This window comes from Henckelia pumila, chromosome 4 (genome assembly GCF_033568475.1).
Source record: "Henckelia pumila isolate YLH828 chromosome 4, ASM3356847v2, whole genome shotgun sequence".
In the NCBI taxonomy this organism is placed as follows: Eukaryota; Viridiplantae; Streptophyta; class Magnoliopsida; order Lamiales; family Gesneriaceae; genus Henckelia; species Henckelia pumila.
The window spans coordinates 178,854,196-178,869,427 of record NC_133123.1 but is presented as its reverse complement, the minus strand read 5'-3'; the positions used below and the strand labels follow the sequence as shown (position 1 = coordinate 178,869,427).

The window sequence follows — 15,232 nt, the reverse complement described above, 5'->3', positions numbered from 1 at the left end:
AGATACTCCCTAATACTAATAGGGATCTCGGACTATACCTGCATCCGTCGTCAGCCTGCTGATGTCGATAGCCCCAAAACTTGGGCACAACTCCGCTACGACCCCGGAGACGCCTCGCCAAGGCCCGGACCACGCCTAAATAGCTAAAAACCCCTAAAATGGTATAAGAAACGAGAGGAAGGCTTTGAATTGGTGCAATAATCTGAAGTTCGGACCCCCTATTTATAAACGGAGATCGGATGCTCCGAACTCCCGAACGGACGTTCCAATCTTCGCATGCATGTCACGTTCCGAACTGTCACGATCGGAAGCTTCGATCCCTACTTTGGAAGTTCTGATCTCATGTTTGCAGCTGCGTGTTCGAACGTCAATGACACGTCAAAATGCGCATGGCCTAACTACGATCGGAATCTTCGATCATACTTCGGATGTTCCGATCTCTCCAGTGCTTCCGAACTCCTTCGCCCCTTCCAAAACCTTTCGGACCCTCCGAACTCTACTATGCATTGAGTTCGGACCTTTCGAACCACCCGAGCCCAAATAAGCCCATTAACCATTTTTGGACATTCTGGATCCGATTTCTTGGTCCGTTTGATATAATTAAAATCTTAATCATGTTTAATTAATTCTAAACATGTTTAACCAAATTAATATTGCAAAATAAAATCAGACTACTACAATATTAGTCTCCAAACATGCCTAATTTCAATATAATTTACTCCTACAAATGCCCACTATCACAATGGGATGTGTTGTAAATGATTATGGAACCACAATTGATGCCAATTTCTCCAACACCATAATTTGAGGATTGACCATTTACTATTCTGGAAATTTGTCTTTGTTTTGTCACATTATTAATTGAAGAAGACATATTGCATTTAGATAAATTCGATATTTATATAATAATAATAATAATAATAATAATAATAATAATAATAATAATAATAATAAACCTTTCTTTTATATATAATTCAAAAAATGAAGGACACGAGAGACATGGTCGACCTGCGTGTTTGAGGATCTTGTATGATGACGATTATGGTTAGCATCGAGTTAGATTTACCGAATTCAAGAATTGGAAAAGTGAGTTGAAATCCTTCTAAAGGGGTCAATATTCACCATTGAATGTTGTTGATCCATATAAAGTTTTGAACCCAAAATTCATACATTATAAACTACTAAGTATAGTTTTCCACATAAAAATGGTCTAATTAACCAACTGGATCAGTATTTCTCCTTCACCTCCCTCAACTATTTCCTATCTAAATTAATGCCCCTTCTATCAAGGCTAGAAGTTTAGAAAGGTTCAAGGCAAAATTTGTGAAAAATAGGGCTCAATGTACTAACATCCTTTTCTTGATCAATGTATAAGTTTCAGCAACAGTTGACCTTAGTCCAGGGATGACGATCTGATAAACTCTATCTTCGTTTTTTCCTCAGGAACGTGCCAAAAAAATTTCGAGATTAAGTTCCCAATGAGATCTTCATGAATATAGGGGAGAAATACAGCTACTTGAAGAATCAAAATATTTTGAGTTCTCACAGTTCAGCCCTTGATTCCTGATCTTCGAAGGAGGAAGCTTCGTTTATGCTTTGTGTAGGAGGCGTAGGTTGCTCTTGGGGTTCAATGTTTTCACCTGAAATCTTGGCAGTGAAGCGTCGAGCTTCTAGATCAAGATCAGGCCATTCTGCAACTATTCTTTTAGCTCCCTATAAGAAAACACAGTTCGGTATAGAGAACTGAGAAAGAAAATGGAAGAGAAGGCGTAGAATGCTCATAAATTTGATTGTTACCTGAAGTTTAGGCTCCTTTGTCATGGGATTATTGCACAGGTCTATGGTTTTTGCTCGTGATTTCGTCACATTACCACACCACGACTCGCACCACAGCCATTCTTGTGGAAGGGAAAAGATGGGCACCATATGTTGGGCGTAGTTTGGAAGATCCTGGAAAATGGCCCAACTTTTATTAGAGTGTGTTGAAACAAAGGGGAGCGAGGGCATATAATCTATATTTCCACTGACAAATCTTATCATTGTTTTATTCTCATCTCAATGCAAATATTCAAGCCCTCGACCAATCTTTTGCACCACCTCACAACTCAGAGAAGAGAAATGGGCAAATACGCAAAGTTGGGAGATGCAATGGATTTTGGGAGGCAAAACTTGCAGTTCAAGAGTGACTACAAAAGCTTAAAAAATTTAACCCAATGGGGACCATACGGGAACAGCCACGTGGAAGGCACAGGCTTCAAGATTAAGAAGAGTAACAAGATTGCATTTATTTCAGATGCCTATAAGATAAAATAACTAACACCAGGAAAACCTGTCACCTGATCAAGATTAGATAGACTGTTTGGATCTTTGCTCAGTGTTTCGTAGACAACTCTTAGTTGATCTCCTGCTGCTGTTTCCCGGAATTTGACCAAGTCAACAACATACAGAGCACTAAAAAAACATGCCACGTTGTTAGGAAACTGTTACATATGTAATCAGCAAAATGTGAACCATAAAAAAACGAATATACCTAATATGATATGGTTTCCCCCTCAAATGATCTTTCCAGAAGCCCTGTTCGATAAGGTAAAATACAAACAGATACTTTTAAAAAATTTATAAGAATGAAGAGAAATGGCAAATGGCAAGTAATTGAGTTAAGGAACATCTACTTGTTTCCAAAATCGGTAGCCATCCATTTCTTTATTGTTGTCACAAAATGGAGTGTAGGCCAGGGGTAGGCCCCTTAAATACATGTCGTAAAGTTCTCCCATGTCGGCCCTGACAATTTGGTCAGCATCGACAAATATAACCTGCAGGTAAAAACATATCATGTCAGATTTTATCCAGTAGTGGAAATATCTCTGGTGATTGGTGAAACATAAACAAAGAGGCTTATGCAATGTTTATGAAGAATCGTATAAAAAATGGTTTGATAAATTGATTAAAGATTTTAAAATAAAATATTTTGGAGTAGAATAATAGTGAAGTACTTTTTCGGAATGACTGACGGGAGCTGAGACATTGATTCCAGAAAATAAAAACAAACATCGCGACAAGCTTTTACAATGTGAAAGGCCAAATACCTTCTCCAATGCAAGAGGAAATATGACATCAAGGAAAAGGATTTTGTACGCCCATATGATTCGCTGTTTTTCTTTTTGTTTGTGTAACCATGAAGGCCACTTATAAGTGACCAATTCATACTCGAAACCATATTCACGAGCCATATGTGGGATTACATCCTGCACAAAACTATCAGTCAATGAGATGCCAGAAAATACATGGAGGGGCGAAACCAGAACTCAAAAACTAAAGTGGGCAAAATGATGTTTAACTCAAAAACTAAAGTGGGCAAAATCATGTTTTTGTAAATGTCATGGAAAAATTTAACCAGAAGGGGGGTGCGTCCCCTCCCCTGCTAGTCCTCTCTTCCTCTGTCATAACTATCGATGACAACGAATAATGCTTATAGAAAGGCTGAAACACTTTTGATACATCTGAACGGAAGAACTGCAATTGTTGCACAAACAAAAATACTTGAACACAGGATATGACCTTAAATTGAGGAGAGAGATAATTCTTTATAAACCAAAACTTGACGGGCCGCCGTGTATTTTTCAGCACACTCAAAATCATAATTTTCAGAAATCGCTCGTACCTGCAGAGCAGCAGGTTGCAAAGCAGTTAAAGGTGAGAGAAATGACACAAATTAAAGCAAAAATTACAACAAAAAGTGGGCTACACTAATCACTACATCATATTCCTGTGACAGGAAGCCAATGTATTACATTCATACACATAATACTTTCTAACTATGAAGACAATTACTAAAAGTATGCAGGAAAATAGTGACAGTACCAAGGACTCGAGAGTTTGACGGAGTGATTTAATTTATTTCCAGATGCACAATATCGGAGTTCTCATCATAATTTGTAAAGTTACATGCAAAACTTGGGGAAAAAAGATTGAGGGAACCAATTCTTGGAGATCCATAAATATGTCCTTGCTGAAAATGACAAAAACGAAAAGAATTAACTTACAAGTGTCCAGATGCAACAGAAAATATATTTATTGTTTTCCCATGACGACCACCCTTTCCAGGTTCCTACAAGAAAATGATAAGAACCTCGTCAATAATGCATAACCTCATTTTGACTTTCAGCTAAAATATATGTAATGAACTGAGAGAACTTTTGCCAAAATTAACAGCTAAGGTCCATCTGATGGTACTATGCTTCTGTAATCATGTTCGACAGGGAGAGAGTGAAAAGAAAAAAGATTTACTGTGGAACTGGTTTCACCCTTCTTTGAATGGTCCTTCCCACCAATAAATCCAGAAGCCCATTTAAGGATATTTGAATTCCAGCTATTCTGATTTCCCTGGTCGATAATAGATCAAAACGCTAAAAACAATAACTTGAAAGTCCATAAATGAACTTTGCAGACTTAATCAACAAAGGATGTGATGAAACATAGAGGAAATCCTCTTACTTTCGTCCTGGAAAAATTACTATCATCATCAGAAGGGATTAACAGTTTCTCTCGCTCCATACCCTTCTTCTTTATCACTTCCATGTGAACTAATTTACCACGCATGTCATTTATTATTAAGCGTTTCAACAGAGTTGTCTCCTGACCTCCTTCACCATCTTCCTTCATTAGATAGAGTTCAGAGCTTCTTCCTGGAGCAAGCTGCAAGTACCATACCCCAGGAGAGACCTTCATTTGCCAGTAACCAAGATTGGCCATAACAAGGGTGTCAACCAAGTGGGGAGAATTTTTGGTTCCAAGGATCAATTGCAAACCCCGGGGCGGTTCGTGATCTTTCTCAGAACAATGGCCTGAGTATTATTATCCTCATATTAGTATGATTGACAGATTAGACTTTCTAAAAAAGACTGCGGTAAAAAAGGATAACTGTGACTCTGTGAGAACAAGACCTTCGAGTTCAAACACAACAGATTAGAATTTTTTACAAAGACTGCGGTAAAAAGGATACCTGTGAGAACAAGAGCTTCGAGTTCAAACACAGCTTGCAGTGTTCTGGTATCAGCTAAATTCTCAAGTAATATGTTGTCCAGGTCATGGCTGCAATATCACACTCCGATATAAGAATTGACATGTTGAACATAAACTACATAAAAACTTCTCAGTAGAATATTAAACAAATCACAATACAAAATTTTGTGCAGACACTTTTAAAATTGGAAACTCTCGTCAGAAACTTACATGGCAACAACCGGCTCGACGAGCCATGGTTCAGGAACATCCAGATTCATTGTGAGTGTCTTAGATAGTGGCATATTTGCGAAAAATGCTCTGGGACCATGCACTGTATGATCTGTACTGCTGAAATCATCCTGTAATAGCTAGAAAGAGTGAACAAAGTAAACCAAATTTTTTTGAAATATTTATGAACTCAAAGACATTTGATACCATCGTTGGCAACACATATCTGTAGTAATTCTTCAGAGGAAGATCCACCAGAGAACTCTGCCAAAAACACCACCAACGTTTCTCTTTTAAAACCAAATTTATGGCTATGGAGCTAAACTAGGCCACATTCAGAATAGGATGTTCCAAAATAATGAAAATGCAATAAACAACAACAAACCAACAATGTTTCAAAATTATTACTGAAGTAAATTTGACAAACAAATTGGTTCATACCGTAAATAAATTAACTCCTAAAACTCAATTTGATACCTCAACTAGGATTTTCAGCCGCAATAGGAAGTTTACAACATATATTACTACTTTATCACTTTATTTGACAGTAAAAAAGCAACAGAACCAATAGAAATTTGGTCCAAGAAACTGTGCAAGGGCAATTCTCCACATAAGATAATATCTCAATTCTCAAATAATGTATTGTGCACATTCGAAGATAATGCATCACAGATCATCTCTTCCACAAGCAGATCCATGTATAATAATAAAATTGTTTGGAATTCAATTCCCATGAGCATTTTACAGTTTTTCATGCAAGAAAAAAATTGTTCCAAACCATACATGAACAATAACATTATTCCTTAGTCCGCCTCGTTTCAATAAGATGCAAATCTTGAGTTGCGCATTAAGCTTTGGACGCATGACATGTTCCCATTTTAGTGAGTCTTGCACTTCTAATAACTATAGATGACTATATGCAAAATGTGTATCCTAGAGTTTACTCTAATAGAACGTCTGGATTCATGATTAAACAATGACACCTCACAATTTCAAGAGCCCATTTGGTCTCACTAGATTGTATGAAATTTCAGGATTTTAAGAATGCAAACTGTACTTCATCGGAGAGTTTCGAGAAAACACAAACGTACACATGCCCGCCAAAAAAAAACAAGAAAATTAAACAAGTGCGTGATTATGAAGTTTTAAGAATAAATTTACCACTGGATTGAGCACAAGTCTCATGCTTGGCTGAATGAACTTTGATAGCATCCGTAGAAGAGCAGATAGCTTTTGACCCGAAGGACTCAATGGATCAATAACGGCATCAATATGAATGCTTGCAAATTCATTTTGCAGAATGACAGCACTGCACAATATAAAAGCAACAGAATCAAGTGACTTGGAATAGACATCTATCGGCCTTGTATGTTTGGCACTAACAAAATCCAACACCGCAACACGGGATAGGTAAAATTCTAAAAAGCCATAATTTGATTTCATGGCAGTAAAGGATTGCACAAGTTGCATTTTAGGTTTTATTGTACATGATCTGAAGACTATAAACTTGACAATAAAAATTCAGAAAGTAACAATGGCTTACATTGACTAGAGAAAACACATAAATGGAGTAAGACACAGGGCGTTCAAAATTCAAATAAAGCAATTCATACCTAGTAATCCTTATCCTTTCTAACAACACCCACAGTATATTAACTTTTATTACATTATAGTTGTTGATTTAAATTAAATGGCACCTTGTTGCTCTAAGTCAGCTATCATCACATGAAAGCCATGACAATAAATTAAAGCCATGAAGCATTTCAAAACTCAACATAAAACAAGACCACAATCAAAACCAGTCCATCTGTCAAATCTGACATTCGCAGGCTGCAGCTTAATGCTACAGTAAGGTCAAACCTTTTACACAATAGTTGTCTACCTGTATTCTGCATTCAGTATATCAAATCGAGCACTTTCAGAACTTCGATCTCGCGTAGCAATCGAGGATGAGATAGCCATAACAATGTCACTGATAAATTTGCTACGAAGAGAAAAAGGATAACAGATTTTAGCACAGTATGCAAAACTTGTTAAGAGTAAAAAAGGGAAAAAATAACAAAAACAAGCCAAGGACCAAAGCAAAAATAAAACGAACAATAATTTGAAGCTCAGTGGTGAAATATTCTTTGAATACTATTGTAATATATATGTTTATGCCGAACACACACACACACACCCCAAAACCTCATTAGTCACTTCCACACAAGGAAGCTGTTGTAAGTAAAATGGGTGGCTAGAACGGGAAACTGATAACTTAAATGCAAGTCTGTTGTCATTAAGGAAATAATTAATCAAAGTATATTGACTTTGTAATACTCATTGGTAAAGTAAGAAGCATCCACGGTTTTTCTTTTGTCTTGTCATTTTAGTGAAGCGATTATCAGAGTCAATAAATTTGTTCTGAATGGTTTACTCCATTAAAACTTGAGTTTCTAAATAAATTGTGTACATGACACTTATATATTGCGGCGTTGACCTTGTTTATAAGCCAGGCACCATGTTCACAAGTATCATGCCCTTTGTCTGCACATGCGCGACTACAAAATGAGTCTCTATAGCAGCTACTCCGTAATCGTCTAGGCTCTACGATGGTAAATCCAAGTTGTTATAAGAGTTTATTGTATCCCATTATAAACCCATTTAACGTCCATTTTTTTATCCATGTGGGATGGGGTATCAATCACCTCATCGTCGTCTGAACCCTCAATCCACCAATACAAAGAATCAAGATGTGACTCCTACAGGTTCGAGAAGTGGCTCCTGTCATGTAGTACTTTGCCTCATAAGTTCAAGAGGTTGTTCTCACACACGTAAAACTATGTCCTACATAGCACTAATTTCTCTGTTCCTGTTGGTGACTGTCTCTCATACCATTTAGTCACGCCTTGAGTCTAGGACCGCGCGTGCCCAATTGCACAATAGGCTCCGGTAGCAACTACTCTGTCATTATCTTCACTTTACAAAAATGATTAACCCATGCTGCTATACGAGTCCATTGTATCTCATTATAAACTCATTTAAACATCCATTTTTTATCCATGTGGGATGGGCTAACAATTAACAACTAATTTCTAGTGCAAGCTCAGGTAAAACCACTCTTTCGTATAGAGCATGCAGCGTGCAGGACAAACAGTGAATGTAAATGAAACGATTATAATCAACTTACCTAATAAATTACATTGAAATATGATATATATATATACTATGAAAAAACAGCACACCATCTCATGAAAAAAATTGCCTGTCAGATTGGTGAAAGGATATTATGACACAATCATATAAATACAGTAGCTAACCCCATTTCGAAATACCTCGTCAGGTTGTCAGGATCTATGTCCTCCCATTTTATGTCCTCGATAATTTCAGCAATATGTCTTATCCGTTGTTTGAACTCTAATGATTCAAGAAGTTGTAAATCACGACTCAAGAATGTACTACCATCAAAAATCTGGATCACCTATTAAATACAATAATGGCATTTTAAAAGCTGCGGTAGGACAGCATAATCTCTGTTAGAAGACTCAGAACTAAATGCAACATAAAATTTCCAGATAGAGAAATTTGAAGTTTTAGATCCTTCTAGTCTGACAAGATAAATATGAAAACATGAGAGGGCCCGGAAACCATATTTCTGACAGCAATGCTAAAAATCAAATGTTAAATTCAAAGGGTGAACAAAACTTACTTTTCCATTGGTAATAACTGCATTCATACCGAGGCCAAGACCAACATGCCTATATAAAAACTGGGTCACCTGCACATGTAACTGAATCATGTCATCAATGAATCGAAAGTGCCTTGCACAGATCATGAAACTTGTTATCACAAATGAATAAATCCGAAGGGTAAGTGTAAATACTTGTCTTTCTCAAATATTATATATAATGAACCCAGAAAATAAATGATTTGCTGGTATAATGATAGTGCTCTTATAGATTTCGACAATCAAGAACGAGATGATATGCATATTCTAGTCATCAGTCCTAACAAATCATACTATCTCATCCATGGTGAATAAGGTGCTGCTACACTAAAGGTCATACAGGTTCCAACATGACCCACTAAAACTGTCCCTATGGATTCCAGGAATGCATAACCTTTAGATAAATCCTACATCTGCTGCTGAAAACTAATACATGTAAAGCAGTGGGAGTGCCAAGGGGTTGAGGAAGGAATATAAAAATAAGTGAATTAAAGATGCAGCATTATACAAACAAGAAATGCATTCCACTGCTTTTATCTATTGACAAATAACTGATTTCTATGCAGTGATAAAAAGGACTCATGGTGACTTCACAATGAACACATCTGATAAGACATATTGACATGCATCATCTTGAAAATATCAGAAAATTTAGAGGAAAACCTTATTCAATCGACTCCTAACTTCCTCAGCACAAAACCCAGTTCGAGCAGATTCATAGCCCTTATTAGGCAACATATTTTCATCAGCCAGTTCAAAGATCTTATCGATGAGTGGTTGATAGCTTTCAGTTACCCCGGAAACCAAGATGTACTCTTGTTCGTAGAATGCACAAAGTCGATCTAGAAAGTTTAATACTCCTTGCTTATGACTGGAAAAGATGTTCAAAAACAAATAAATGAAGGAAAAAGAGAGAGCATAAACATTATTCAATAAAGCACAGATAGATTTGTTGGCAATATCTAAAGAAACTTTTTAAAAAAATTCAAAGAATCAGCTACTGTGATTAAAGCCCCAACGCACCTGTAAGTGGATACGGTTAGTTCAAAAACTTTGGCGAAAAAGAGGCTAGGTAAATTCCCATCTCCGTTAGAATTAAACAACACACCAATACGAGCTATTTTAGAACCACCAAGCTGCAAAACAAGAACAATAATGACAACAAGAAAAAAGTACAGAGAGAAATTACTTACAATAAAACTGTACGATAAGGTAGAAACTATTCGAACTATTCTTGTTCAGCTTGCATTTGATAACTAAGTCAAACGAGGTTGGAGATGGCAAAAAGAAAACACTAGAGGACAGTTTGTTTTCAAGGAGTCAAACATGCAGATGTCCCAGCGGCTCTCATCACTTCACATAATCTTGGAAACAACAAACTTTAATGATATTTAAGAGAACGAAAGTCATGATAGCACGATACACAAGCTATCTACAAATATAAGAACAGGAATATCCTAGAGTACTTAGAGTACTGCCTAATGGCCGCAAGTAAATCAGATAAAAAGTTGTGATGACAGCAAAATATGACAGATAAAAATTTGAGATGGCAGAAAAACAAAATAAGAGATCAAACTACAAAAATACTGTCGATATCATTTGTTCCAAAAGCTTAAATTTATCGGAGGCAGCACAAATAACTTTAAATTTTGATACACCAGAGAAACGGAAATCAAGGAATATAAACCCGAAATCAACATTCAAGGCATACACGTGCAAGTTGGTAGAGAATTAGACAACAAAGACCACCCAAAACCAACTAGATAAGTACAAGGATTTCTCATCTGGGAGTCTTAAGCCTTGATCTATTGGCTTTGATACCATATTAAGACCACTTGTCAAGCATGTTGGAGCTCATGGGAGACCAGAAAATCAATAGTTCTATACTTGAACAAATATATAGAGCAACAAATTACCAGATAACGCATTCCCTCACGAAGCAACTTTATCCCTTTCTTTGATGTGATATCAACAGCAAGAAGATGAGTCACCGGCTTCAAGTCATCCATGGCTGGAAGAAAACGTAAAAAACTTATAAGCTAAAGCATAAGTATTCAATCAGATACATTGAGCATTCATGATTCAGCATTACAAAGACTGACTTTCTGGTGAATGCAAGTAGTCGAGTTCAGAGAATACCGACTCCTTCTCAAGAATCAAGGAAGACAGAGATACAAACTTTGGTTTTGACTTCCCATCTGATATGATCTATAAGTTCAAATATAGCAGATGATTTAGCCAGGAAAAGCATACCATTAGAAGTGATTTACTCAATATGATAATGCAGATTCATTCAGCCAAGGAAATTTCACCACTAAATAAGTACCTTTGGATTGTAACGCTGAACACCACTTTCAGATAGGAATTTGTCCAGAACATCAGTATTAGAGTTTATCTGCCCATAGTAGACTTGCTCCTGTATCTTCGGAAGCTCTTCATTCATGGCGTTTAAAAGGGCCTCCTGAAATAGCAGATGCAGTTGATGAATATCTTCGACAACAGAATGAAAATATTCCAAAACTGAGAAATTCCAAATCCACGTTAAAGGGAATGAAGATGCTAATATCAAAATTTTCCTCTCCAAAAGATTGGTCTTTAGATGAGTTAGTCGATTAAATGACTGACTCAAGCCACATGGTTTTTTGTATAGAATGCATTATGCCTCTGCAGAAAAATCTGCTACTAGCAGCAGGGGCACTGTTTGGTGGCTGGAGTACTGGAATATACTGAACAGAAAGACACCACCAATCCCAGCTTCAAGAAAAATTTGGTCCCTGGATATTTGGTACTTCAGTGGGATAAATAATATTGAGCTCCAGAAGTTAGCTGGTGTTGGAAATAAACACCACTGTGGAGCTGAAAGTTATACTTCTGGGGTTAAACTGGGAAAGGGAATTTAAACATCCAGATTGAAGTTTATTGAGAAGCTGACAACAATGGGATCCACATGGAGAATGCTACAATGGAGCTTAAAGTAACTTCTTCAATCGATCCACAGTTTACTGGCTCGATTGATGCTATATCACTCTCACTTGGGGGAAAGGAATAATGTGGCAGGGCTGTTAGCCAACACAATATTGCAGCGGCCAATTCTCTCATAACATGGAAAAAATCAGCTATCAGGGTACTCAGAGGCATAGTTTAAACAAATTGAATATGCCTGCTCTTATTTTTCGGCTACAATGCATGTTCACTACCAAATATTTTACAATCTACCAAGTTAATAATCAGGTGAGTCCCACCTGAACGACATTACTAATGTCATCCAAAAACAAATCCTGTCATCATCATATCATAGCTTGTTGATTACTCAAATTAAGTGAATAATATTAGCTATTGGAGAAAGTAAATCACCTCCAACAAGAAGTTTGTTCTAAACTAACCAACATGAATTACATCACCATGGAAAATAAGAAAGTGAGATACAGGAATTATTTAAGATATACCTCATTCGGTTCATGGACAAGTCCATTCATTAAGAGACAGCACTCCAACTTAGCGAAACCGAGATTAAATACAAACATGGAACTTTGTTGAGAAAGTTCACTCAAAGTTTGCTCCTTCTCCAGTCTTAGTAGAGTGTCTTGTGGGGGAGATTTTGCTTTCGGCCTACAGGTGGAAACTATGTGTCAGCTATCTTGAAAAATAACGAAAAATTGACAGATGGGTAGCATCGCACAGCAATTATAGAAATTCCCCTAGAACAAGAATCACCAAAAGCCTCATAAAATAACTTAACAGTGTGATGCTTCTATATGAGGGATGCTTACAGTGTTGTTTCCACAAATGCTCCCTCTACATGATGCATTTCCAGATTGTCTTCTGCAGCAGATTCAATTCTCAATTTGTTAACCTACAACAGTGAAAACAAACACATAAACTTTTCAGCTCTAGTACTCCACAAACAACATTATATGAATCAATAGTATGTTTTGTAAAAGGGAATTGAGGTGACCCAAAAGTATGCTACAAACAAACAACAAATCAAGAACAGAATTACAGAAGAACACAATAGAATTGCTGAAACATGTAGAGTTTACATTGATTTTCTGAAATGAGGTATAAAATAGAAAAAAAATGCTCTCCCTCTCCCACTCGAGAAGGAAGATCCTTCTTGCCCAAGCAAAGGTAGAAAACACTCACAAAATTCTGGTATGCTCTCTACAACCCTCCCCTCACATCTTATTCCCTTTCCCCCATGCATAACAAACTCCCCTGGCCTTTTCCCAGGGCCTCTGCTAATGGACCGATACTTCCTTGCTTGGGCCTTGAATGAATAATTCTCGTATCAGTGTATCAGGAACACACACATCTTGTTTGACCAAAACATGTGGAGATGAATAGTCCAGATAGCATATCATTCTCACTATATGCAGGAAAGATCATCTCATTTCCTTTAAAGGGAATGAGCTTTCCACTCAAGAGGGAATGCTGAGTGCGCGTGTGTGAAGGTAACATTGCATATATTAACTACATTTTGTATGGACAACAAAAACGTTCGTAGTAATTAATATAATCTAAATGAAAAAGACTACTGCTGTAGGAATGGCCTTCCTCTTAAAGGGTAAAGAAAAGAGATCAAAGTTTTACTTACATTGCTCAAAAATTGGAAAGCCGTCAGAGTTCCATGATTTTCCTTAATGTAAATGAAAAGGCGTATTATCTGACAATCAGGGAGCAGAATCACCAAAATAGTCAAGAGTGGTTGTACAAGGCTATTGAATAGAGAAATACATTATGTCTACGCTATCTTAATGTGTGCAGGTTTGCGTAAAAAAAAAGAAGGAAGAAAAAAACACCTTATCACCATTATCTGCTCAACACCCCCCCCCCCCCCACCCCACCACATTTTTTTCCCTTATCCACGTGTTTTTTTTGTTTTTCCATTCCATATCAGAGCTAGTTCTCAAGTGTCCCTTGTCTTACTTTAGTGGAAAATGATCTGCCATACAACTAGTCTCATGAGTATTAAGTGCTTCTTAGATAGAGATGAGATACCAAAACAAGAATCAGATTGTATCCAAACATTATATCTGAAATATGACACCGATAGAAAAAACTAAAATTGCTAGATTACTAAAAATTCATCATTGATCTTTATCCATGGACACAACGCTCCTACCATCATTATCACTGCCACTGACACTGCTACATAACTTTGCCATTAGCATGAAGGCATAAAATTAATCAAGGACTAGGGGAATAAAAAGTCTTAACATCTTTATATAGTCCTCTAAAAAGCTAATTCACTGTTACAAAAATATAATGACTTTTGTGATTGATTTTATACTAAAAATATGTGACGTGCATCAAATTAATAAATCCTAGAACTGGAGAAAACCTGAACCCATCAGCTTTCTTTGATCAAGAGAACGAAAATCCTAACAATTGGTTCCTCCCAATACATACAAGAAAATTGCAACAGTTCCAGTGAAGTGGATAACTTTGTGGTAAAATTGTAGTGAAAAGATTACCAAACTAGAAATGTCTTCTCCAGCATTATCCTTCAAATAATTAACTGGAAGTTCACCATTATTTGCTTCAATCTTCTCCACTAATTTTGCCGAGTATAATATCACACCAAACCTCACAGGAAGATTGTTTTCAAATAAGGAAATGATTGTGTCAATCGCCTACATTGCACCCATTTATTGATAAGGCATTAGAATACCAACAGGAAGCACATGTTAAAATTCAAGCAGTCGGAAGACGAGAAAAGCTTGCCTCTAGCCCACAAAAAGATGCAGGATCCAGAACATAAACTGCATGGAAAAGGTTTTTCCGAATGTAGCGTAATTGTCCAGGGAAGACTGGCATTAAAATCTATGACAAAAGATTGAAAAAGAACATAAATGTCCCAACGCCCTTCTAAAAAAATAATGAGCAATCTAATGAAAGAACTATATGCAATGAAAGGAATGACTATACCTCATTTATATTGCTTCTCCACCGCTTGTACATCGAATCCTCTTCCAAGTTATTGATATAGTGAACATGGGAAGAACGGAAATCGACACGATATGCAACTGATTCTGACGGGGGTAAAACTGAAAGGAATTTCCTCACAGAGCTTGGAGGAATCTAGCATTTCCAAAACATTGAGCATCAGCATTGGGATTCCAAAAAATATTGAATGAAATCAAGTACAGACGAACACGAGTGACAAGGAATGCTACCAAAACCAAACAGATATCCTAATGAAAATTAATGAATATGTTGTAGAAAATGGTAAATGGTTTGGACAATGGACACAACTTATACCAGGAGCTAGAACCTAAAGTAACAGCAAAATTT

General features: G+C 36.8%; 1 protein-coding gene across 2 annotated transcripts in view; it reads right to left on the bottom strand.

Moving 5' to 3' along the window:
• Positions 1–1,103: 1,103 nt before the first annotated feature.
• LOC140894531 (UDP-glucose:glycoprotein glucosyltransferase) overlaps positions 1,104–15,232 on the bottom strand; it is a 38,976-nt gene continuing 24,847 nt past the window's right edge. For both annotated transcript variants that reach the window (XM_073303057.1, XM_073303058.1), the window contains exons 10-37: positions 14,867–15,019; positions 14,663–14,761; positions 14,413–14,571; positions 13,533–13,601; positions 12,709–12,791; positions 12,385–12,547; positions 11,265–11,399; positions 11,041–11,146; positions 10,855–10,949; positions 9,962–10,074; positions 9,602–9,809; positions 8,921–8,989; positions 8,547–8,692; positions 7,115–7,216; positions 6,394–6,541; positions 5,440–5,496; positions 5,233–5,363; positions 5,003–5,091; positions 4,495–4,844; positions 4,288–4,383; positions 4,044–4,108; positions 3,559–3,661; positions 3,087–3,245; positions 2,673–2,813; positions 2,531–2,574; positions 2,337–2,451; positions 1,798–1,950; positions 1,104–1,713 (exon numbers count right to left, since the gene is read on the bottom strand). In XM_073303057.1, coding sequence (XP_073159158.1) covers positions 1,543–1,713; positions 1,798–1,950; positions 2,337–2,451; positions 2,531–2,574; positions 2,673–2,813; positions 3,087–3,245; positions 3,559–3,661; positions 4,044–4,108; positions 4,288–4,383; positions 4,495–4,844; positions 5,003–5,091; positions 5,233–5,363; positions 5,440–5,496; positions 6,394–6,541; positions 7,115–7,216; positions 8,547–8,692; positions 8,921–8,989; positions 9,602–9,809; positions 9,962–10,074; positions 10,855–10,949; positions 11,041–11,146; positions 11,265–11,399; positions 12,385–12,547; positions 12,709–12,791; positions 13,533–13,601; positions 14,413–14,571; positions 14,663–14,761; positions 14,867–15,019 — 3,522 coding nt within the window. In that variant the 3' untranslated portion in view covers positions 1,104–1,542. The remainder of the gene's footprint in view (positions 1,714–1,797; positions 1,951–2,336; positions 2,452–2,530; positions 2,575–2,672; positions 2,814–3,086; positions 3,246–3,558; positions 3,662–4,043; positions 4,109–4,287; positions 4,384–4,494; positions 4,845–5,002; positions 5,092–5,232; positions 5,364–5,439; positions 5,497–6,393; positions 6,542–7,114; positions 7,217–8,546; positions 8,693–8,920; positions 8,990–9,601; positions 9,810–9,961; positions 10,075–10,854; positions 10,950–11,040; positions 11,147–11,264; positions 11,400–12,384; positions 12,548–12,708; positions 12,792–13,532; positions 13,602–14,412; positions 14,572–14,662; positions 14,762–14,866; positions 15,020–15,232) is intronic.